Source organism: Hemicordylus capensis, chromosome 3, assembly GCF_027244095.1.
Source record: "Hemicordylus capensis ecotype Gifberg chromosome 3, rHemCap1.1.pri, whole genome shotgun sequence".
NCBI lineage: Eukaryota > Metazoa > Chordata > Lepidosauria > Squamata > Cordylidae > Hemicordylus > Hemicordylus capensis.
In genome coordinates this window covers 22,243,565-22,267,193 of record NC_069659.1, presented here as the reverse complement: position 1 = coordinate 22,267,193, position 23,629 = coordinate 22,243,565, and the positions used below count along the sequence as shown (strand labels likewise).

Genomic DNA, 23,629 nt, shown 5'->3' with positions numbered 1-23,629 from the left:
CTTGCAATGCTCACACATCAAGTCTCCCATTCATATGCAACCAGGGCAGGACCCTGCTTAGCTAAGGGGACAAGTCATGCTTGCTACCACAAGACCAACTCTCTTTTCTAAGACATTTTTCCAGATGGAGCATTTATTGGCAAAGGAAAAGTCTACTAGATTTATACGATCGTTTCATCTTTTTGACAGGAAACATGCTACTTTTTCTTTTCGTTTCCTCCTCTCCTCCCCACCCCCCCACCCCTTATGTTGCTAAAGCTGTTTGGAGATGTGGCCGCTGATACGATCTGCAAATCCATAAACCGCTGGCTCCAGCCTCTATTCCAGATGGGAAAGCAGCGTTTGCAGCATCGCATTCTTATTGCGGTGCGGATTTAGCGCTACTTCCCTTCTGACAGATTGCTGTTGGAATAGCTGGCCAACAGTGCCACCGTGCGGCTGACAAGTGAAAAGCGGCCCAAAGGCAATCCCCTCCAAGCCATGTTTTAAGGACATGCGCAGTAGCTGAGCAGGTCGCAGAAGGGGCTGAAGCAGCATGGGGGTGGGGAAAGCCAGGGGAGATCACGTGACACGTAGAGCCTCTCGCTCCGCGGCTTTTCGTCAACAAGCAAAAGCATGATGAAAAGAAGGCGGTGCGTAGAGCGGCGCGTATGAATAGCGGAAACGTAAGAGTGGCGGGAATGTGCAGCCAATCGCAAGATGCGATAGAGAGGCGGGCAAAAAAAAAATCTTCCGCTTTGTTTATTTGTCCCATTTTGGCTCCGCCTCCTTGAGGACCCGCGCGGAGTAGTGACCCCAGTCGGAGCCAGAGGTAGGGGGGAAAGAGAGGGGCGCCTGCGCAGCCTCCGCTGCCTCAGAGCGCGGGAATTTCTCGGGGCGCGGGGGTGGGGATTGGCAGGCAGAGAATGTTGACCGAAGGGTCTAACCTGAGCCGATGGAACGCTCAGCCACGGGATAGATTTTTTAAAAATGTATCCCGCCTTTTCACCATAAAAGCTCTCTCTGGAAGCATCGACAGTATAGAGCGTTTCTGAGCATGCTCTAGAGGTGTTTGTTTTATAATTGATTATGTATTTATTGGTTAGATTTATATCCAGCTCCATCTCATTATTGGCTCAAAGCGACTTAGAGCACTTTTTGTTGATTAACAAAATACCGTTAGCTCGCCCAAAAGAAAAAGCAGACCCACCCACTTCCTCCTATCTCGCTTCTCCACTCGCAGATGGAGTTAGGGGTTTCCCAGGCGGGGGTCTGGTTTTATCTTTGCTCTCTGGTGTATGCTGATTCTGAACTGCTTGGGAGTGGGGCTATGTCCTGAAATGTTGAAAACCTGTAGCAAAAAGGTTTTAAGAAATATACTGTATGCATGAATAAACTGCTAGACTAACAGCCGTGGAATATCTCATTCCTAACCACCACTCCCTCATATTTATAAATTTTTATTTAGAAACTATAAAACAGCTTAGACAGCTCTAGCTTTATTACATTTTAACCTCTAACGGTATGCAAAATTGGTTCCCTCTCATGCCAAAGGCATGTGTTTTTGTTATTATACTATATAGAGATTTTCATTATTATAGAAAGAGCCTCAAGATCCAAGTGAATGCCTTGAAATGTTTGAGCATGAAATCCACTCTTTTAAGAAATTTGCAAAGGCCATTGTGGCTAAGGATGATGGGAGTGTTAGCCCAGCAGTAGGTGCAGATTCAAATTTGAGAATCCCTAAATATCGGGCAGCAGCAATATAGGAAAGATGTTGATCTCCTGGCATCTCCATATGCCAGATTTGTATATGACACTCAACTATTTCGGATAGTGAAATCCAAAACAGATTGTGAGGAGCTCCAAAAGACTCTTTACATGATCACGCAAGTCAGACGATCCAGCAAGTCATGGTGATGGATTGTAGAAATGACTCAAATGAGCACGAAGCCTGTACACTCCCTCCACTCCCCTGCTTTTTCATCCCTGGTGCAGAGTCATGACACAAAAACCTGGGCTTGCTGAATCACAACTCTGTTGTTTGAACCTGAGTGTTGTGACTTGCAAACTGGGATATGAAACCAGGATTTGTTCTTAGAAATGTTCTTTAAAATCCTTACAGCAATCATGGAAAGCAGTCAAGAATCTTATGCCTTTGATGTGGGGCTTATGAACTGAGAAACCCATTGGCGTAGCTCAGGGGTTCCCAATGGGGTGCTAGTATACAGACCCCAAGGGTATGTGAAGGGCTCCCAGGGGGATACTCAGAGCCCTCCTGTCTCCCTATCCTTAACTGCACTGTTGCATTCTATTTAGCAATCTTGTATGTTTTGTTAATTAGAAGTTTGTCCCTGTGGGGATCCTGTACAGAATGTCTGGGGTGGAGACAAAAGAAAAATGGTGGGAAAGGAGAAAAATGGAGTGGTTTCTGAATACAGCTTAGTTAAACAAACGTAAGATTGCTTTGTATCTGCAAGGGAAGCAGCTATAAAACATTTGGCTACGGGATTTTGAACCAGCAATGCGTGTGAGCCTACAAAACTTGTGGAGGTTCCTGCATCTTCCTTTCACTGTGTTACTGGGCCTACATTCCTGAACTGCTTCATTCTATGATTGCTGCTGCTGATTGTTTCTCCACTTCCTGACCTGCATAACTCCTGAAGGTATTTTTTTCCTTCTCAACCCTGGACTCTGTTGTTCACTGGATGCCCACCACAGCATGGTTCAGATCACACCACCACCATTTTTCTTGTCCACCACAGGAGAACCTGCTCTTCCCTGGAAACAATGGAGATGCTATTTCTGCAATTACCTCCTCACTATACAGACTCCTGACTTTACTCCAGCAAAGCAGGAGGCCATATTGCTTCACAGCTTGGGCCCTGAAGACCAAATAATATATAACCATTTGCCCTTTCCTACCAACTTGGTAGTGGGTGCCAACCCTTATGAAGCTGCTCTTCAAGCTTCAGATGATCATTCAACCCTACTTTGAATGTGATTGCTGAACGTTACAAGTTCTATCCCAGATTCAGTCAATAAATATGTCACAGCATTGCATGCCCTTAACTAACCTGGAACTTTGCCAGCTTTACTGATGAAATGATTAGGGATGAGACTGTTAGAAAAACAAACTGCTCCAAACTGTGTGGGGAAAACTGCTTATTGGAGAGGAAACGTTCCTTGGATAAAGTTGTAGAAATGGCTAGGAGGGTGGGAAATGCTCTTCACTGTGCCAAATCTCTCTCTTTGGTGCCCCAAAACCAACCTCTAGAAATCCAGACGCTTCAGTCTCAATCCTTTCGATTCCAGTCTTCTCATATGTCACTGCCCCAGAAAGTGGCAGCACAAAAGAGGAGGAGCTACCAATGAGGATTCTCTGGCCACCAGTGATCATCTGTGTGCAGAATGAATTTTGTTCTGAGCGGCAGTATCAAGACAGTTTGTGCGTACGTGCATTCAGAATGGGGCCTTCCTGATTCAACCTGAGCGGGATCTAAAATTAACTGAGCGGACATCCAAAAACTTGTGAGTGTGCGCACACAGGCTCAGACTGGCAAACAGGGTATATTCCCAGTACGCCCCACCTGCGGGGCGCCCCAGTGCCCCACCGCACTCGGCAGCAATGAATACTCCCACCCTTAAGTACCCATTCTGCTCAAAACCCGGCGCCCTCCCCACATACATTCCACCGCCCTCTCAGTGCCCTCAGTCCGGCCCTGTGCACACATGTGCACGCCTTAGAGGGAACACTGCAGGCCCCCAAGCCAGTCTTGCTCACTGTCCTGTACGAAAGGTCACTTGCAACAGGTACAAGAAAAGGGGACACTTTGCTAAGGTTTGCAAATCTCCTGTCCACTGCATTACTGATTCACCATATGATAAGGATAAGGCAGATGAACCACTTCCTGCAGCGTTTTACTTGTGAAAGACTCAGAGCCTGCTTCTCCACATGGTCAAGTTAAACTTAATGGCCATGGATATGATGACAACCAATATTTATATACTGGTTTTCAACAAAAATTCCCAAAGTGGATGAATTGCGGGTGCTGGCTGATTCTGGTTCTCCAAACACTATTATTTCCCATCTTGTAATGTCCCTTGCATTGGGGTGTGTAGTAAGGGCAGTCTGTAGTGCTTTAGGTAAGGGCCAGCCCAGCCTCAGAGGTTCCTCAGCCCGGTTCTCTCACTTCTGGCCTGTTATCAGCACAGAGCCTTCAACTGGCTTCAGTCTGGGGCTGGGCCTTGGAAATCAACAGGCTCATGCCACAATGAGCCCTCCTCATCTGCTGGCCTCTCATCATCGGCTGGCTGTCTTGTTTACAGCCCCTGGCAATCGGGGCAACTTTCACGAGATCTTGGCTCTCACTCCAAAGTCTTGCAAGATTCTCCTGAAGTCTTGTGAGACACTCCTGAGTTCCCACAAGCTCACCTGAGCCACAGGGAGAGCCTCAGAAGATTCCTCCCCTGGCTGGCCTTTCTCGCCTCTATTGGCAGAGGTTGTGGCAGCGCCTCCCATTGAGGTAAGAGACACTACCGTGAGCCCTACACTGTGTTTTTGCTCCTGTCCATTTCCCGGCCCTGTTTGTGGGGTTTCCCCACACACCTGCTTTACAAGAAACTCCTTACTACAACAGATATGCACCTGCAGCCTTCATAAATCCACCCATGGGGGTTTCCCTATTGCCATAAATGGATATTTCAGTACTGTCCTGGAATACAAAGGACGTACTGCAGAAAGGAAAATGTATTTGTCACAAAAAGGAGTCTCAGTATTGGGCTGGAAACATCAGAAAGATCTACGGATCGTGTAAGGCACAAATAGCATGGAACCCGTATTGCAAATGATGGAGCATCTACATGCTGATATGATTGCTGATTTCTCAAGATATTTTTGCTGATACTCCGGGCACTCCCAGACATTTCAAACATAAATTTCAGATGAAAGCAAATGCAATAGCTGTACTACACAAAGTGAGGAATGTACCCAATGAATTGCGCCAACCACTTATATGAGAGAGGAGTTCTTAAGACTATTTATTTTATTTTTATTATTATTATTTTTATCAGATTTGTATACCGCCCCAAACTTTTGTCTCTGGGCGGTTTACAATAACATAGACTACAGCATGCTGACATCATAGAGGCTGTTGATTCATCAGTATGGGTCTCTCCCATTGTTCTTGTGTGGAAATCAGACAGTGCACTTCGAATGTGTGTAAATTTAAGTAATGTGAACTCCATCATGGTAGTGGATTGTTATCCATTACCCAGTTTCAGTGAAATGCTGCTTACTCTGAAAGAGGCCTCAGTGTTCACAACTTTGCACTGGTCTTAGGCCTGTCATCAAATTCCTCTGCTCAAACATTCTCACAAATACACAGCCTTTGTTACCCCAGAGGGTCTTTTTCAATACAAAAGACTGCCCTTTGGATTAGCCTCTGCAGCTTTGGTATTTCAGTGAATGATGTATGCAATTTTTGGGACTACGAATGGCATCACTTACTTTCAGGATGACATTTTAGTATAGGGCAAAACTATTGAGGATCATGATGCCAAACTGACAGAAGCCTTAAGAAAACTCCGACAACACAGACTTGCCATCTCTGCAGAGAAATGTCAGTTTTGCACTCTCCGCAATGGACTTGGGACTTGGCGTACATCCCAAAACAGACTTGGTGAAAGCTATTCAGCAAGCAGAGCCACACAGCAAAGATGCACTTCACTCATTTTTAGGACTCTGTGAGTATTACTCTAAATTTGTTACACAATTTGCCCAAAACTTGCTCCATTGCGTCTCTTAAAAAAAGAAGAAGAATATAGGATTTAACGGATGCATCGTACAAGACTAGTTTTCAGCATTGCTGAAATCCCTACTCTCACTTCTTTTGACACCAACAGGCACACTGTTCTAACCACTGATGCTTCTGAATATGGTTGGGTGCTGCCTTGACTCAGCAAAAAAGGGACAGGAAAGTTACAGTTGCCTTTGATTCCAGAGTGCTTACTGCATCAGAGAAGATGTATTCTATTATTGAAAAAGAAGCTCTGGCATGTTTCTGGACAGTGAGGCACTTCAAGACTGACTTGTGGGGCAGAAAATTCACTTTACAGTCAGACCAAAAAACCCCTATCTGCTTTATTTACTACTGAGGGATCAAGTTGAGTGACCCCAAGAATAGCCAAATGGATTGCCAGACTTACGGATTTTGATTTCCAGGTGAAATATCTACCAGGTATTCAGAATACAACTGCAGATTGTTTATCTTGCCTTCCACTTCCAGGCCAAGTGAAGATCCCAGAAGAAGAGGATGAAAGTGTAGCAATTGTGCAAATATCACATCACATTTTCCGAATGGAAAGTGGCCTTCAGGACTGATTAAATGCTTACTGAACTTAAACCTTGCGGAACTAATGGATGGGAGAAGAAAGAAGAAAGCAAAGTAATGTATAAAGAAGATCAAGAATATATTCATAACAGTGTCAGAATCTGTAACCATATACCGAATAATCCAATACTAGCTGGGCCGAGCTCAGAGTATCTGCGCCTCCAGCCGGCCCACCCACTGCCGCTGTTCCCCACCACTACCATGCCGGCATGCCCAGCTTTCTGGCTGGCCAGCTGCTTCTCAAGCCCCCATGCTTTCTGGCGGGCTGCCTGACCGGCCCGCCACCTCTTCCCACCCCCTCCTCCCGTCAGCCGGGCCAGGCCGGACTGCCACCTCCTCCCGCCTCCTCCTGGCGGATGGGCCAGGCCCGCCCACCGCTGCCACCTCCTCCGGCTGACCAGGCCAGGGCCAGGCTGGCCCGCTGCCGCCATTGTCTCTCGTCCCCGTCGCTATCCTCAGGCAGCTTCTCTTGCAATAGCTGCTACGCATGGTATTAGCGACGGGTACGTTTAGGAGAATTAAATATAGAGAAGATTAAATAGAAACCAAAACAGAAACCGTATTATAGATAGTCATACAATGAGTAATACAGTGTTAAGTAGGGGCCATAAAGTAAGAACCACAAGTAGAAACCATCATAATACAATGTTAAATGAAAACCAAAATAAGCACCATATTATAGATAGTCATACAATAAGTTATACAATGTTGAATAGAAACCATAAACGCATAGCGCTAAACATCATTTTCGAGTTCTTCAACAGAGTGGCAATATACATCAAGTGGAAACACTCAGCGCGGACAAATCTCAAGGTAAATCTTAAGAAGAACAATCGCCTTCATCCACAACTATAGATACTTCATGGAGACCAAAACAGGTCTTACGGAAGAACAGCTCTAGTAATTTCTGCCAAATTTTGCATGGATGAAGCACATCTCTCAACCTTCAATTTTTCAAATTTGCTCACCTCATACAGCCTTAAATTTTAATGTTTTTTATTCATTGAGATTGGTTTTTACCTGTTTTATGAATTGTAACTATTTTATATTGTTTTTATAGTATGTCTTAACTTGAACATCACTTGGAGATTTCTATATCAGGCTGTATAGAAATATGATAAATAAATAAAGGTATGTAAACTTGCTCACCTCTTATGGTCATACATGCAAGTAGAGAGTGAGCTGTCCCTTCTTAATAGGTTGGTGCTGAAGACTGATCATTTGGTGGTGGCAACCTAATGACAAGCAAAAGTGATCAAGATTGCCCATGAAGGTCACCTGGGCATGAGCTTGACTACAAGGCGAATCAGAAAAAGTTTATGGTGGCCATGGGATAAAACACAGTACTATTTCCATGTACCATCCTTGAGGGAATGGCTTAGTAGAAAGAATGAACAGATAAGTGAAATAAAGCTGAAAGAGGCAATCCATGAAACTCTATTTGCTTATTGAACTACACTTTTTGAACTACTGAGACACAAAGTTTCTACCAAACTGACCCAATGGCAACAATTGATAGATCTCTCCATGCCAGCCTACCCTGAGGTTGCAGAGATTCGTGATTGGGTAAGGGAGAAGCAACAAATATACAAATTGTATGTGGATCAGAAACCAGGTGCGAAACAGCAATTTCAGATGGGGGAATTTGTTTGAATATGGCTGCCTTATAAAGTGAGAAAGGGATGTTCCCGATATTTCTGGACCTGAGCAAATAATCAAAATCCGAGGGGATTCTGTCATATTGGATGATGGAAAGAAATGGAACCGTTTGAGACTTTCAAGCATGCATGCTATGAGAACAGAGGAAAGGGAGTCTGATCTCAGGAGCATAACTGGAGAGGAATTTGATCTTGCCTCCAGTTTGGACCTCACTGATGAGGCTGTTTAAAGTGATGGACAATTCTCTGTTCCAGAAAACAAATCACTAACAGCTCCTGTGCCAGAGACCCCCCCAAATTAGGAGGAAAGTGTGTGTGACAGGAGATCACCTAAAAGACTTTAAGACTTTGCCACCAAATTTTAAATGAACTCAATTCTGGTTGTTATAACAGGGAGGGAAGAGTTGTATTCTATTTAGCAGTCTTTTATGTTTTGTTAATTGAAGTTTGTCCCTGTGGGGATCCTGTAGGGCGTGCGGGGGGAAGGGAGGAGTCAGAAAGGAAAAGGGAGGGAAAGGAGAAGTTTCTGAATAAAGCCTAGTTAAACAAACATAAGATTGCTTTCTGTTTCCAAGGGAAGCAGCTATAATACACACACTATCGTTCCTCAATTGCCAGCTTTATTTATTTTTATTTTATTTAAAATATTTCTGTACCACCCAAAACATGCATCTCTGGGTGGTTTACAATTAAAATCATTTAAAACATCAAATCAACTAACAATTAGAATCATTAAAATCATTTAAAACCCAATATTAAAAATGTTAAAACTATAAATCTAATTAAAAGCCTGGGTGAATAGATGTGTCTTCAGTGCCTTTTTAAAAGTTGCCAGAGATGGGGAAGCTCTTATTTCAATAGGGAGTGCATTCAAAAGTCCAGGGGCAGCAACGTTAAAGCTAATATGTCCGCAGTGATATGTCAGCTGCAGAAAGGGAGGGTGAAGACCCTCCTTCTCTGCTCCTGAGTGGCTGGCTATGCGCCGAGGCTCAACATACACACACACCCCAGCCTGACTGACAAGCTTCAGAAAATTAGCACTGACCATTGGAATTAATCAGTAAGACTACTACTGTGTGAATGTGTGCCAGTGACTGGACTAGCTTGTCTCACAACTGTAATATCTGCATCTGTGTGCACACGTGTGTGTGTGCGCACAATTTCTGTGGGGTACTTGAGCTGAAGTTTGCAACAGAAGGGGTATACTTTTAAAAATGTTGGGAATCCCTGGACCTAGGTTCTTCCCTCTACTGCCCAGAGACATGAGTTTGGGGCAGTGTACAAATATACTAAACAAATAAATAAATCCAGTATGTTGCTCTGTATCTCAACAGCAGGCTCTTTGTTCTAATTGCATAGCTATACAACTATAAAAATTATTTTTGAAGTTTTGTTTTCTCTCACTGCATTTTACCACAGTTGCAAATGTAATAGAGATCAAGAAATTCTGGAAATTTCTAAGTCTGAGGGGAAAGGAAATTTTTGTATAGTGTTTTTCTTTTTAAAAAATTGAGGAAATTTGAACCATATCTCATTGAAAACGTTCCTATCAAATATAATACTGTTTGGTACTTCATTTAAGAACATGGGCTCAGCATAAAAGGTGTGCAGTTTAGAAATATAAAAGTAGAAATCTCTTGATTTTATCCTAACAATAATTACAAATATACACCTGTGTAAGTTGTTATGAATATACAGTTTTAAAGATGGAGTTGCAAGTTCAGTCCCTGGCATCTCCAGGTAGGGCTGGGAAATAACCCTGCCTGGAACCTTGAAGAGCTGCTTATGGTCAGACAATACTGAGCTTGATGGACCAGTAATCTGACTCGGTATAAGGCAACTTCATATGTTCCACACACAGAACAGTTTGGTATAGATCATTCACACAATCAAAAACTGTGTTCTTTCTGGGTTTGGGAGCTGTGTTGTGCTCCTAATTTTCGGTTGAGTGGAAGCAAAGTAAGAGGAAAACCTGGGTAGAAGTGTGGAAGCAAGGTGGGAGGAAAACCTGGGTAGCTTTTCCTCCTACCTTGCTTCCACACAACCGAAAACCGGGAGTACGCACAGCTCTTGAACCTGGGTAGAACACAGTTTTTGAGTCTGTGAATGACCTCATTTACTCAAATGCAGACTTTATTGCTCCAAAATAGTTGCATAAAATTGCTTTGTAAGTACCCAGCAGCCTGATCCTGAGAAGGTTTTTTTCTGAGAAGTCATGGTCCTCATGGGATGCAAAAATGGTAGTAAATAAAATAAACATTGAAAATAAACACCATCAACATTTTATTAAACTAAAAGAAGGTTTTGTTATTTGGACTTAAGTAGTACACTTTAGCATTATCATGCAGAAACAGAGGAAGCTTGTACTTTTAGAAGAAAATGCTAGGGTTAAAAACCAGAGCTGTGATGTAATTCAGGAGAGGGAATATATCTGGGTATTCAGTTAAACTTCGTAACAATATTGATGTTTTCAGTAGTATAGCATCATCATAATACAGGCTGCAATTTTATGCACACTTACCTAGGAGTAAGCTCCACTGAGCTCACTGGGATTTGCTTTTGAGTAAGCATGGGCTGAAGAGGTTACAAGTGTTACAGCTAATTTTGTTCAGTTACTATATAGACACATTTATTTTGCTAAATCCCACTCTGCTCCTTAGAACATATCATTGAAAATGCTAGCAGAACTTTGGTTTCTTTCTAATCAGTTTGTTTCTGAAAAATCCATAGCTTCTTATCTACATATTTATTTCTCCTAGGCGTACCTGTCACTAATCCCATGCGTGGCAGTTCTCGCGAGAAGCTGCCGGATTAGTGATGGGACGTGGAAAAAACGGCCACTGGGATGAGGAGGTGGCAGTCCAGCCCTGCCACCTGGATGAGGCAGTGGCCGGCCCACCAGGAGGCGGTGGCAGGCCCAGTTGCTGGGAGGAGAAGGCCAAAATGAGGTAGCGGCAGGAGGGGATGGGCCAGCTTGAAAGCTGGCCAGAAACCGCAGGCGGGGGGAGCGGGCTGAGTGGGCTGTCAGAGGCGCAGATGCTCTGTGCCAGACCCAGCTAGTTCTACAAATTTCTCTTTAGACCTCTTGGCCCTCAGAAGATGGAAGGGAAATGCATAAATTCAAACACGTTTCTCAGTTCATCTGCATGTTAATTTGTTCCTTAATTGTGTGTGTGCGTTTATGTTGTCATGCATTCGTCTGTTTATTTAACTTGATGCAGAATACCAAGGAATATGCTACTAGTTGGAAACCAGAAGAGTAGGTATTATATGTGTTGTATAAAGGCCATCCCAGCGTGTTTCCAGAGCATATGCTCCATAGACTCCTAGATTACACTTCTGAGTCAAATACCTAAAGATACTCCTGTATTTTGTAAAACCTTTGGATGTATTTTTGCAACATCAAGTTCTAAGAGTGTTTAGTAATCCAGCCCAATGGTAACATCAGTTCTAAGATATTTTCAGTAGTGTGGATTGGCTGTAACAGTATTGTTACAGCCGATCCACAGTAACAGTATTGTAACAATGATGTAACAATAAACATTTCCTTTAAAGGTTAGATTCATTGTTCCCCTGCTAACTGGGGCAAAGAGTTAACCCCTGCTAACTGAGCAAAGAGGCACCTTTTAACGTGGTGATTCTCTTTATTTAGCAGGGGGAGAGTAACTGGCCATATCCACCCCCAGCATGGTACCTCCAGTGACTGTTGCTGGTGTCTGTCTTATATTTCCTTTTAGATTGTGAGCCCTTTGGGGACAGGGATCCATCTTATTTATGTATTTATTATTTCTCTATGTAAACCGCTTTAGAAACCTTTTTGTTTAAAAGTGGTATATAGATATTTGTTGTTGATGATGATGTTCCAAGAGATAAAATATTTCATAAGAGGTTTTTCCATTTCCCCCAGAATCTCCCATTTTTAGTTAGGTCTGCAGAGGTGAAAAAGCCCCTCCCAGTTTTTTACATATATACATAGGAAGATTTAAATGCAAGCAGATGTAGGCAATTCATAGTTCAATTCTTTTTCTTTTCTTTTTTAATAGCAAGTCCATATGGAAACAAATTCTGTAAGCAGAAGATATGAAACAAGGAGAAATGCAAAAGCAGAGGAGCCAGTAACCAAATCACGGGTTGACTGGAGGCGGACGAAGAGAAGAAGTAGATTGCTTGATAGCGAGGAAGAGGGTGATGGTGATGACCTTACGTCATCATCAGAAAAGAATCCTGAAACCAGTTCAGGAAGTGAAGTGGATGAAGAAGAAAAAGAGGAATCCGTATTAAGTAGGAGTAAAGATGAAATTGTGGTTAATGTGGATAGCCCTCCCGTTACTGAGTCAGGCGGTCCTGCTGGTGCAGCAGAGGACACGGAGGAAGAAAACATCAATGTGGGGAAGCACAAGAGGTCTCGGTCATCTGTGATGTATGACAGCGAAGAGAGTGATGACAGTGATATTGTTAGGAAAGTCTATGCTAAACGCAGTTGCATAATTGACGAGGAAGATGTACCTGCTGTACAGGAGCAACACGGATCGCCTGCCGAAGCAGCAGCAAGTAGAAAAAAGGAAAGACTTGTGAAACTGCAGGAACTGTCCAAACGGCGATCTACGCATAATGTCAGTGATGGTCAGGAGGTGCATTTTGAGTTCACTTGCTTGCAGAATCTATCCCTGCACTTGCTGTTCACATGCAGAACTTGTGCTCAAGGGGTGACTGGGAAAGGTTGAAAGGGATGTGCAGCACTCTCTTCATTGGGACTTGTGTACTGCTCCTGTTCCTTTAGGTGGAAGTCCCGTCTTCTTCATCCCTGTATTATTATGGCAACACGTCTCCTGAAAACAGGCTGGCGGCTGGCCCATCCCTATTAGTGCAAGTGGGAGTCGTTCTGCTAGCCTAAGTGTGTGTGTGTTAGGAGAGATATTAATGGTTTTCTAATTATCTGTTTTTCAAATAAACTTTGAAATAGAGGGTTGTGTCCTAACATGGATTTGCATGAGTGGAAGACACGTCTGTTCATGCAAGAGGGGAGAAAGGTAATTTTCATCAGTCCCGCTGATCGGCAGTCCCCGTGCCTGCTCCAGAGGGTTTCCTGACTCTCATGAGTTGATTTTCAGGAGCTGCTGTAGGGAGGAGAGGTTGGGGGAGCTCCGATGTGGAACTTCTGTGTGGGTAGAATTAGGATGCAACTCAGTGGTTTTTGAAGCTGTGTATCTGTGATATATGCGGTATATCTGTGATACAGGTGAAACTCGGAAAATTAGAATATTGTGCAAAAGTCCATTAATTTCAGTAATGCAAATTAAAAGGTGAAACTGATATATGAGACAGACGCATTACATGCAAAGCGAGATAAGTCAAGCCTTAATTTGTTATAATTGTGATGATCATGGCGTACAGCTCATGAAAACCCCAAATCCACAATCCCAGAAAATTAGAATATTACATGGAACCAAGAAGACAAGGATTGAAGAAAAGAACAATATCGGACCTCTGAAAAGTATAAGCATGCATATGTATTCAGTACTTGGTTTGGGCCCCTTTTGCAGCAATTACTGCCTCAATGCGGCGTGCCATGGATGCTATCAGCCTGTGGCACTGATGAAGTATTATGGAAGACCAGGATGCTTCATTAGCGGCCTTCAGCAATTCTGCATTGTTTGGTCTCATGTCTCTCATCCTTCTCTTGGCAATGCCCCATAGATTCTCTATGGGGTCAGGTCAGGCGAGTTTGCTGGCCAATCAAGCACAGTACACTGTATACTTTTCAGAGGTCCGATATTGTTCTATTCTACAATCCTTGTCTTCTTGGTTCCATGTAATATTCTAATTTTCTGAGATTGTGGATTTGGGGTTTTCATGAGCTGTACGCCATGATCATCACAATTATAACAAATTAAGGCTTGACTTATCTCGCTTTGCATGTAATGTGTCTGTCTCATATATCAGTTTCACTTTTTAATTTGCATTACTGAAATTAATGGACTTTTGCACGATATTCTAATTTTCTGAGTTTCACCTGTATATGTGGTAGTGATATATGCTGGTGGTTTCAGGGGAAGTATTGGAATAAGACTCTTCATTTTTAATGCCATTAGGATACTGAAGATGATGTGATATTAGAAGATTCCTGCCAGTCACCCTCCACACCAGTTGTAATCAGTGATTCATCTGAAGATGATAGTATGAAAGATTTCATAGTTGATGAAGAGGAAGAAGAGGCAGAGCTGGAAAAATCTGATGAGGCTGAAAACCAGCGACAAGCTGTGTCAAGCCATCTGTTGGACCACTACATTCCATCCTGTAAGGTTCAAATCACATAAGTTAGGAATCGCTGTCAATGTGCATGGAACTGGGGGTAGGGCTGGAAAGACCTCCAAGGTCCCTTCCATCTCCTAACATTCTATAACTATATGATCATATTTATAGTGTTGCAGTATAGCATTTGTCAGGGCACATTCCCATGCTGGAAATTGTGTGAAATTCTCATGTAGTCAGTCACAGACGTGGCAGTTGTACCAAATATTTTATTGTGGGTTGTTGTTTTTTTCCTTTGCAGGGCGTCGTGTTGACCATTTTGTCCATTTCCAAAGAGTTGTAAAGGCTTTTCTCATTAATGCAATGGATGAAACATTTTTGATCTCCCTGTATGGTAAGTTGAGGGCTTTTTACCAAATGGCTTTTCATGTCACACTTTATACATATTAAGTATTGAAGAAAATATTCAATAATTTTTTTTAAAAAAGTATTCATAGTTAGGTAAGCTTAATATGGTTGATTCCTCTCCCCGCCCCGCCACAGATGGGGAAAGGCAAAAGAAGTATGCACAGGAAATGCTGATGGCACTCCGTTACTTGGATGACCGTTTTATTCGACCTCGTCTTGAAAATTTACACTCTCGAAGTCGCTGGAAAGAAAGATATAAGGTATTGAATTCTAGTTTTGGTTCATTGTTTCTGTGTTGGACTGGCTTTGGGTATTTTTTGGATGGCAATGGTCAACCCCTCTTGTATTCTACCAAAGAAAACCACAGGGCTCTGTGGTCGCCAGGAGTCGACACCGACTCGACAGAACAACTTCACCTTTACACTACTTGTAGCCATTTTTCTAGATTTGGACTGCTGGCACTGCAAGGTGCAACTCTTTGTGTCCAGCCAGAATTCACACCTGAATCACAGGCACCTGATAAAATATTTACGCAGAAATCGCACCTGAAATTGCAGGTACTATAACTTATGCAAAATTTAAACAAAAATTGCAGTTCTGCACACACATTCTTTTTCATGTGTGGCTCTCCCCTTACATGGAAATCAATGGGAACACCTGTGCATGGAAGAGTTCCTTCATCCAAATCCTGAGATTTGGATCAGATTTCACAAAGCCTAAATAAAACTATTGATATCACCTTTTAGATTTTTTTGTACCCAGAGAATGCTCTCAAGTTAGTTTCTGCAATTGGTTTCTAATTCCCCATAAAACAAGTGACCAGTCGAATTCCTAACAAATGCTCTTTTTCCAGAAGCGAGTGGATAGCTATCCTGATGTCCGCATAATTCTGGGACACCCAGTGACACGTTCCTGTCAGGCCTGTGAGCTGCAGAGATACTGTAAGTTTACAGTGATTCTCTCAGGAAAATCGTACAACGGTGAAACCTTGGAAATGGATGACTTTATGTCACATGACAAGCAGGTAAATGTTGTATATTTCCTTGGCTCAGAAGTGGCTAAGAACCAAAAAGTGAAAATGCACTCTCTTTGTTGGTATTGCTATTGTTTATGTCTTGTGATTTTTATTATTGATTATTTGTTTATTTGTTCGATTTCTAGACCACCCTTACAGAATAGCTCAGGTTCACAAATATCATAAAACAGTTAAAATCAATCAATGATGATTTTTAAGCCTCTTTTGATTCTTAGATCTTTGAATGTGGTTTTTAAACATTCCGGATAAACATGTATCAGAGGATACATCTACAACACAAAAGCGATACGCACAGTGCTCTGCAAGCAAATAACTAAATACACAAATAGATTGCAAACCTTTAGTTTGTGATAGGTTTCCTTTATAGTTCTTATTCATCAGCCAGCTGATTTTTGAGATGTCTAAAATTAAGAATGCCACTGGCTATGTGGTGAATACCTAAGATTAGTTTATGCAAGAATGCTAATTAGTTTTGTTTTGTTTTATGTAAACTGCCTGGAGAGGGTTTCAAATCAAATACATGTAAAACTGTATATAAAGTGGTTGGCATTCTGTCTGAGCACACCTGTAAAGAGGGACTGCGGAGACACAACTGGGGTCCGTCCCTTTACACACTCACTGCAGCACAAGGGGACGAGATGTTTCTGCTCTGCCCGCACTCCAGAATCATTCTGGAAGCCTGTCACTGTGCATTTCCTCTTTTCCAGATAGCTTCCAGAGTGTAGGCGGAGCAGGGACTTCTCACCTGCTTAAGCTGCAAGGCACATGTAGAAGATCTGTCCGAGCTGCGCGCCAGCCCCAATTGCCGCCCCGCAGCCCCTCTTTACAAGTGTGCATCGGAAGTCAAGGTGTCAACCAGTGTCTCCAGAAAGAATAAGTGTACCCTGTTGGTTCAGATATATTCAGCACTTGAAATTTCTCAGTTGGAAAGACCAAGCATGACCTGTGTCTTAACAGTACCGTAAGGTTAAGTGTGCCGTTGAGTCTGGTGTCGACTCCTGGCGACCACAGAGCCCTGTGGTTGTTTTTTTGGTAGAATACAGGAGGGATTTACCATTGCCTTCTGCTCAGTATGAGATTATGCCTTTCAGCATCTTCCTCCATCACTGCTGCTTGATATAGGAGTTTCCCATATTCTTGGAAACATACCAGCGGGGATTCGAACCAGCAACTTCTGGCTTGCTATTAAAGTAATTAACCCGCTGCAGCATTAGATGGCTTGTGGATGTTTTCCATATTAGATAGAAAGCTCTCTGGTTAAGAGATGGATGCATATCTCTGGAATAACCTTCATGAGCTGCATTCAGAACCCCTATCCATTATTAGTGCTAGGATTTGAGGAAAAATTGGCCAGATGAAATATGACAAGTTTTTAATATCTTTATAACTGACTTATCTTTTATTAGCCTCTGTGTATAAATAAATTCAGTAGTCATAGGTGAGCAAATGGGTAATATGTTAACTGATGCACTCTAGAGACTTTACGTTGTGTAAAGTGAGAATTAAATACATAGAAGCAACATTTTGTCATACTCCATTTGTGTATGGACAACATCTGCTGTACATATGTGCAGTTTTAACTAGGTTGGTGTACCTGTGGGGCTCCTAATTTTGCATTCCTAACTCTCTAAAGTGAAGTGACTCCTTAGATTTACACTGATGTGACTGTTCTACTGTATGAACCTAGGATTTGCAGTGTTTATGTTCAATAACTAGGCTTTTTTATTTCATTCCCTTGCTGTTCAGTTAGTGTTGAACAGAGTATGCTTTGTGACTTGCAGGTAATAAGTGCATACCAACAAAGATGTAATCCTTTAAATTTATTATTTTAAGCTTGCCCCAGCCCCAATGGCACCGGTATTTTAACTCAATAAAGCAGGTGATTATTTGGTGGCTTCTTGAACTGCCATTTTTAGAGCAGCAGAGAGAGAAAGCTTGAGTCCATTGCCATCAGTGTTGCCTTTTCAAAAGTAAGGAGTCAAAAATTGCTTCCAATTGGGTATCGATATTCCTCCATGTAAATGATATCATTTAATGTGTGACGTCCATTGATTTAGTTCAAGGATTCCCAGCCTTGAGTCTACAGCCATGGTGGCTTAGGGTGATGGGAGTCACCGTTCAGCATCTGGGGACAAGGTTAGGAACTCCTGGTTTAGTTGATGAGATAATTTTAGTTCCCATTCATTGTCCAGGACCTGCCCAATAAGTGAGCTTGCCTTTTGATACAGGCATTGAAGGTTGGTATTGTGTGCGGAGACCGAACCCGAGTTTATCACAATCTGAAGCATTTTAAATACAAGTTGTATCAGAATTGCTGCTTGGTTATGAAGAATGAAATATTTCCGGATGAGCCAGTCAAAGATGCAGTGGAAAGAGTTTTCAGCCAGCTGGATGAAGATGACTGGATTCGTAAGGTAACCTGAAATTGATTGCTGGGTGAATTCCATTGCATTGAAAGCAAGTAAATTTAATCACTGACGCAGCAGTGGAAGCCTTTGTTGAGACAAGTAGGTCATTCAGGGGGAGAAGGTGAAAAGATGGAGTGGGTTTCCATGAACTTGACTTTTTCCTAGAAAAGTTCTAGGAAATGTTGACTGAGAGCACCTTCTTTGAAATTGGGCCAGCTCCAAAAAAAAAAAAAAAATCTGTTTCAATGACTAAAAGGACAAGTCTATCAGTAACTACTAGTTTTGATGGCTATAGGCTACCTCCAGGTTCAGAGGCAGGATCCCTCTGAATCCCAGTTGCAGAGAAGCAACGGCAGGATAGAGGGCATGCCTTCATCTCCTGCTTGTGGACCTTCCAGAGGGATCTGGTGGGCTACTGTGAGAAACAGGGTGCTGGACTAGATAGCCCTTGGTCCCAACCTAGCAGGGATGTTCTTATGACCATATTTTTCCCCAAGAATGCAAGACAGAGGGGACGTGTTTTTGCCTAAAAGGATTATTTCAGAGCGTCCTAATCCTAAATGCATTGCTTGGAAGTATTTTCCTTCTTAAATGAATGGAATTTACTATAGTAAATACTTTTGATTTGTTTCTGGTACTGTTCTGGTTTCTCTCTTTGAAATCCAGAAGGAGAAAGACAGAGGAGTGACATTGTAGAACAGCTACCACTGTCACCTTGATCCTGAACACTTTTTCTCTTGTTCCTAGACTTCATGAGCCCCTGGTGGCCCATCAATGAGCCCCTGGTAGCGCAGTGGTAAAACTGCCGCCCTGTAACCAGAAGGTTACAAGTTCGATCCTGACCAGGGGCTCAAGGTTGACTCAGCCTTCCATCCTTCCGAGGTCGGTAAAATGAGTACCCAGAATGTTGGGGGCAATATGCTAAATCATTGTAAACCTCTTAGAGAGCTCCGGCTATAGAGCGGTATATAAAATGTAAGTGCTAAGTGCTATTCATAGCTTCAGCAAATTAAAGGCCAGTCTGGGACAGTTTATTTCCAACTAGTCCCTAACAAGTGCTGTTTCTATCTAACTGCTTTGCACTATGAAAGAAAACTCCAAGGGGTCAGGGTTACTTGTTTGTGGATCATTTTGGGACTAGCAATCACAGGTGTTGAAGAAGGTACTTTTAAAACTGATGGAGTTACAGAAATAGAATTTGTCTTTCACGAGCTTTGCAAGTAGAGTTGCTGGATTTCTGAAGAGCAGAGACTTCTTTCCTTTTAATTTTTTGTGTAAATTTTTTTTCTTTGAGAGTCAAACTCCACAGATGTGGGGTGGAAGATTTTGCAGCAATTTCCCCCATACTTGATTTTTCCAAAAAGTAATTGGCTGACAGCCAGACTAGCACTGCATATATGTATTAGTGTGAGCTCCAGACTACCACTGCACTGACACGTGTGGGGGAAGGGAAGATTTCTGCCAATTTCCCCTTCCCTTTGGAGTCCATCATGCATCACCAAAATATGTCCCCGAGGGTTGTGCACAGTGGGCTTCACTGTGGGAAGGAGAGATCAGCTAACTTCATCCCTTCCACAGCACAAGCGTCAGCACAGCGGTAGTTTGGCAGGCGCAATGCTGCACATGCATAGTGCTCGTCGGGAAGCCTGTCATTGTTTCATAAACTTTATTGGTATAACAATAAATGGATGCCAATGCAATATTAGGCATGTTCAGCCATTTCAAAGTTGTATGTATGTATTTATTTATTTATGTATTTATTTGTTTTAATTTAGCTATTTTTATACTGCCCAAAACTTGTGTCTCTGGGCGGTATTATTTATTTTATTATTATTTATTCAATTGATATACCGCCCTTTCAAAATGGCTCAGGGCAGTTTACAACAGAATTTTAAAAAATTAAACCAGTTAACAAAATCAAAACTATAAAAACAGAATAAAACCAATTAAACATTCAAACAGAAAAAGAAAAAAAAAACCCTAGAAAACCATAGCAAACATTTAAAACAGTTTATAGCAGTTTAAAAACCCTGGAAGGCCAGGCTAAACAGGTAGGTTTTAAGGGCTCTCCTGAAAGACAGTAATGAATTCAAATTATGGATGTCTGTTGGGAGTACATTCCATAGCCCAGGAGCAGCTACAGAGAAGGCCTGCCTCTGAGTCGCCATCAGATGAACCGGTGGTAACTGGAGACAGACCTCCTCAGATGACCTTAACGTGCGGTGAGGATCATGCAGAAGAAGGCATTCTGTAAGATAACTTGGACCTAAGCCATTCAGGGCTTTAAAGGTAATGACCAGCACTTTGTATTTTGCCTGGAAACATATCGGCAGCCAGTATAACTGTTTCAAGACAGGTATAATATGATGTTTCCGGTTGCTCCAGAGACCAATCTGGCTGCCACATTTTGAACTGAAGTTTCTGGACTATGTACAAAGGCAGCCCCACGTAGAGCGCCTTGCAATAGTCAAGCCGGGAGGTTACCAGCTGATGCACTACTGTTTTGAGGTCATCCTCTTCAAGGAATGTGCACAGCTGTCGAATCAGCCGAAGCTGATAGATAGCAGTCCTGGCCACAGCCTCCACCTGAGATACCAGGGTGAGGCCTGGATCCAGGAGTACTCCCAAGCTGCGCACCTGCTCTTTCTGGGGAAGTGTAACCCCATCCAGCACAGGAAGATCTAACTCACTCCTCAGATTCTGAGCCCCCACAATGAGCACCTCCATCTTGCTTGGATTCAGCTTCAATTTGTTATCCCTCATCCAGCCCATTACTGCCTGTTGGCAGGCATTTAGAGAATGAGTGCCATTCCCTGAAGATGAAAAGGAGAAGTAGATTTGGGTTTCTTCAGCATACTGATAACATCCAGCACCAAACCTCCTGAGGACCTCACCCAGCGGTTTCAAGTAGATATTGAAAAGCATTGGTGACAGAATGGAGCCCTGGGGGACTCCATATACCAGCTCCCATTTTTAGGAGCAAACTGTCACCAAGCTCCACCACCTGGAATCTACCCAAGAGATAGGAGCGGAACCACTGCAAAGCAGTCCACAACTCCCTCAGGCTATCCAGAAGGATACCATGGTCGATGGTAGTGAACGCCACCAAGAGATACAGAAGAACCAGCAGAGTCACACTCCCTCTGTCGGTTCCCCAGTAAAGGTCATCCATCAGGCCGACCAAGGCTGTCTCAACCTCATAGCCAGCTCTAAAGCCAGTTTGGAATTGGTCTAAATCAGGGTTTCTCAATTTGTGGGTCCCCAGATGTTATTGGACTTCAACTCCCATAATCCCCGGCCGCCTTTGGTTGGGAATTATGGGAGTTGAAGTCCAATTACATCTGGGGACCCACACGTTGAGAATCCCTGGTCTAGATAATCAGTTTCATCCAGAACTGCCTGGAGCTGGTTGGCCACCACCCTCTCAATCACCTTGCCTAATCAAGGGAGATTGGAGATTGGCCTGTAACTATCCATCGCTAAGGGGTCCAGGGAAGGCTTCTTAAGGAACAGACTAACTATTGCCTCCTTCAGACAAGGAGGCACCTGACCCTCTCTCAGCGATGCATTTAAGATATTAACTAGGCCACCGCCAACAATCTCCATGCTAGATAGAAGCAGCCAAATCAGGCAAGGATCCAGAGAACAGGTGGTAGGCCGCCCCGCCCCAAGCAGCTTGTCCACATCCTCAGGAGTCACAGATTGAACTGATCCAACGTAATACTGCAAGGATTGCTGGACATCTCCTCCATAGACCTTGCAGAAATAGTGGAGTCCAAGTCGGCCCAAATACAGGAGATCTTGTTTGCAAAGAACCCATTAAAAGCATCACAGCCGAATGACCCCGGGGACTGATTTAAAGTAGGAGGAGCAGAGACTAAACTCCTCACAACACAGGATAGCTCTGCTGAGCGCGAACCTCCAGTCGCAATGTGCATAGACCAAAATCTCTTTTCCGCTGCATGCACCGCTATCGCATAAGTCTTCAAATGGGTCACATGCTGCATCCTGTCAGATTCGAACTGAGTTCTCCTCCACTTGCATTCTAGTCGCCTACCCAACCGCTTCAGCCCCTGCAACTCTTCTAAAAAAATTAATGTTTTTCAGGTGATTATCCCTAGGAAGTGTATACATGTGTGTTCTATTGAGTATTCCAGGAAAAGTAATTTATTTTGACCTAAACCTTTGAATTTATTTCAGTGTAACACTTAACCTGCATTAAGTATGTTTATTGATTTTACCCCTCCAATATAATATTTCAGTTCAACTGCTTTACTTGGCTACTTGAAAAGCCTTTAAGATACAGCATGAGAAATTAATATGGTGGGGGATTATTTTAGTAAAAGAATAGGCCAATTGATATGACAAATCAGATCACAGTGTATTTAGGGCATCAGGGAAATTTGCAAAGTAAAATTTTCTGAGGAAAAATTGCAAATCTTATGCAAAGGAACAATTTGCATGGTAAAATTCTTCAGAAGAATTTCCAGCTGAACATTTTCCAGAAAGCCCCCTTCTCTGGCAAAACCTTTCCGAATGTGATAGAAGAATGAAGCAACACCCATCACACTTGTCTCTTCTGAACTGCTGCTAAACTTCAGGGTTTGGTGTTCACAGATGATTCCGCTTCAGTGCTGCCAAAGCACAGGCCTAGTGTTTACCAGTAATCTGGAGCCACTGGTTGCTGATGTTAGTTATGATGGCCCAATGGAGCTTCCATGTTCAGAGGCAGCATGCCACTGAATACCTGTTTCTGAGAAGGAACAGCGGCGGGGGGGGGGGGTGGGGCTGGGCTGTTGCTCCAGACCCTGCTTGTGAGTTTTCATTGCCCACTGTGGGAAGCAGAATGATTGGCCAGATGGGTTTTTGGTCTGTTTCAGGAGGACTCTCCTTTATGTTCTTACAGTAGTTCCCGTCTGTAATTATTTGAATATTTCAATGACTGTCAGGTGGTCTGTGTTTAAGTTATAGAATGTCTCGTTGAGACTTTCTACTACATATATCTTGTTATTTCATTCACCACTGAATTACAATATTGGGCCTTAATTGTGCAAATATGTCAACAAATGATGAAAGTTTCACTTAGGATTTAAGGCTGCTAAAACGAGGTGTATTTGTATTTTATTTGAAGCAATATGCTGAACTTCAAGGCTACATGGAAGATGCAGATAACTTCCAGGAAGAAAAAATGGACTGAGTGTGGACGTTCACCTTTTGGAGACGGAGCTCTGAAATGTTTACGAATTCAGACTGGTGACAGTATTTGAGGGTCTTGCCGCATTCCAGCTATTTTTCTTTTACTTCAAGATTTAAATTATGTACCTGTAAATTTTTATGGACACGAAGGAGTCAATGTGTGTTTCTTATATGTCTGCCATTTTAATTATCAATATAATCCTCTTAAAGCTATTTTGCAGTGGGAGTCCATTCTTCTGTGCTCTTCAGTAGCAGACAGCTGAGCTTAATGATCTGAACAGCCTCTGAATATGGGTGTCC

General features: G+C 42.8%; 1 protein-coding gene across 7 annotated transcripts; it reads left to right on the top strand.

The window, feature by feature from the left end:
* The first annotated feature begins 506 nt into the window (after positions 1-506).
* On the top strand, positions 507-23,542 carry CCDC82 (coiled-coil domain containing 82). 7 transcript variants are annotated; one of them, XM_053311851.1, is made up of 8 exons: positions 507-632; positions 12,073-12,660; positions 14,122-14,326; positions 14,583-14,675; positions 14,825-14,949; positions 15,543-15,713; positions 17,954-18,139; positions 23,265-23,542. In XM_053311851.1, the coding sequence occupies exons 2-8, from the start codon at positions 12,082-12,084 to the stop codon at positions 23,328-23,330; spliced, it is 1,425 nt and encodes a 474-aa protein (XP_053167826.1). In that variant the 5' UTR covers positions 507-632; positions 12,073-12,081; the 3' UTR covers positions 23,331-23,542. The 7 variants fall into 7 exon arrangements, with proteins under 7 accessions (XP_053167826.1, XP_053167828.1, XP_053167824.1 ...); XM_053311849.1 differs by lacking the exon at positions 507-632 and adding an exon at positions 636-665 and having other exon boundaries at positions 12,073-12,642; XM_053311848.1 differs by lacking the exon at positions 507-632 and adding an exon at positions 636-665 and having other exon boundaries at positions 15,546-15,713.
* The last annotated feature ends 87 nt before the right edge of the window (positions 23,543-23,629 follow it).

Excerpts from the sequence above, each read along its gene's own strand:
- CCDC82 (XM_053311847.1), top strand. Across the intron at positions 12,661-14,121 it reads ATGTCAGTGATGGTCAGGAG|GATACTGAAGATGATGTGAT; the intron begins GTGCATTTTGAG and ends TAATGCCATTAG. Across the intron at positions 14,327-14,582 it reads GGACCACTACATTCCATCCT|GGCGTCGTGTTGACCATTTT; the intron begins GTAAGGTTCAAA and ends TTTCCTTTGCAG.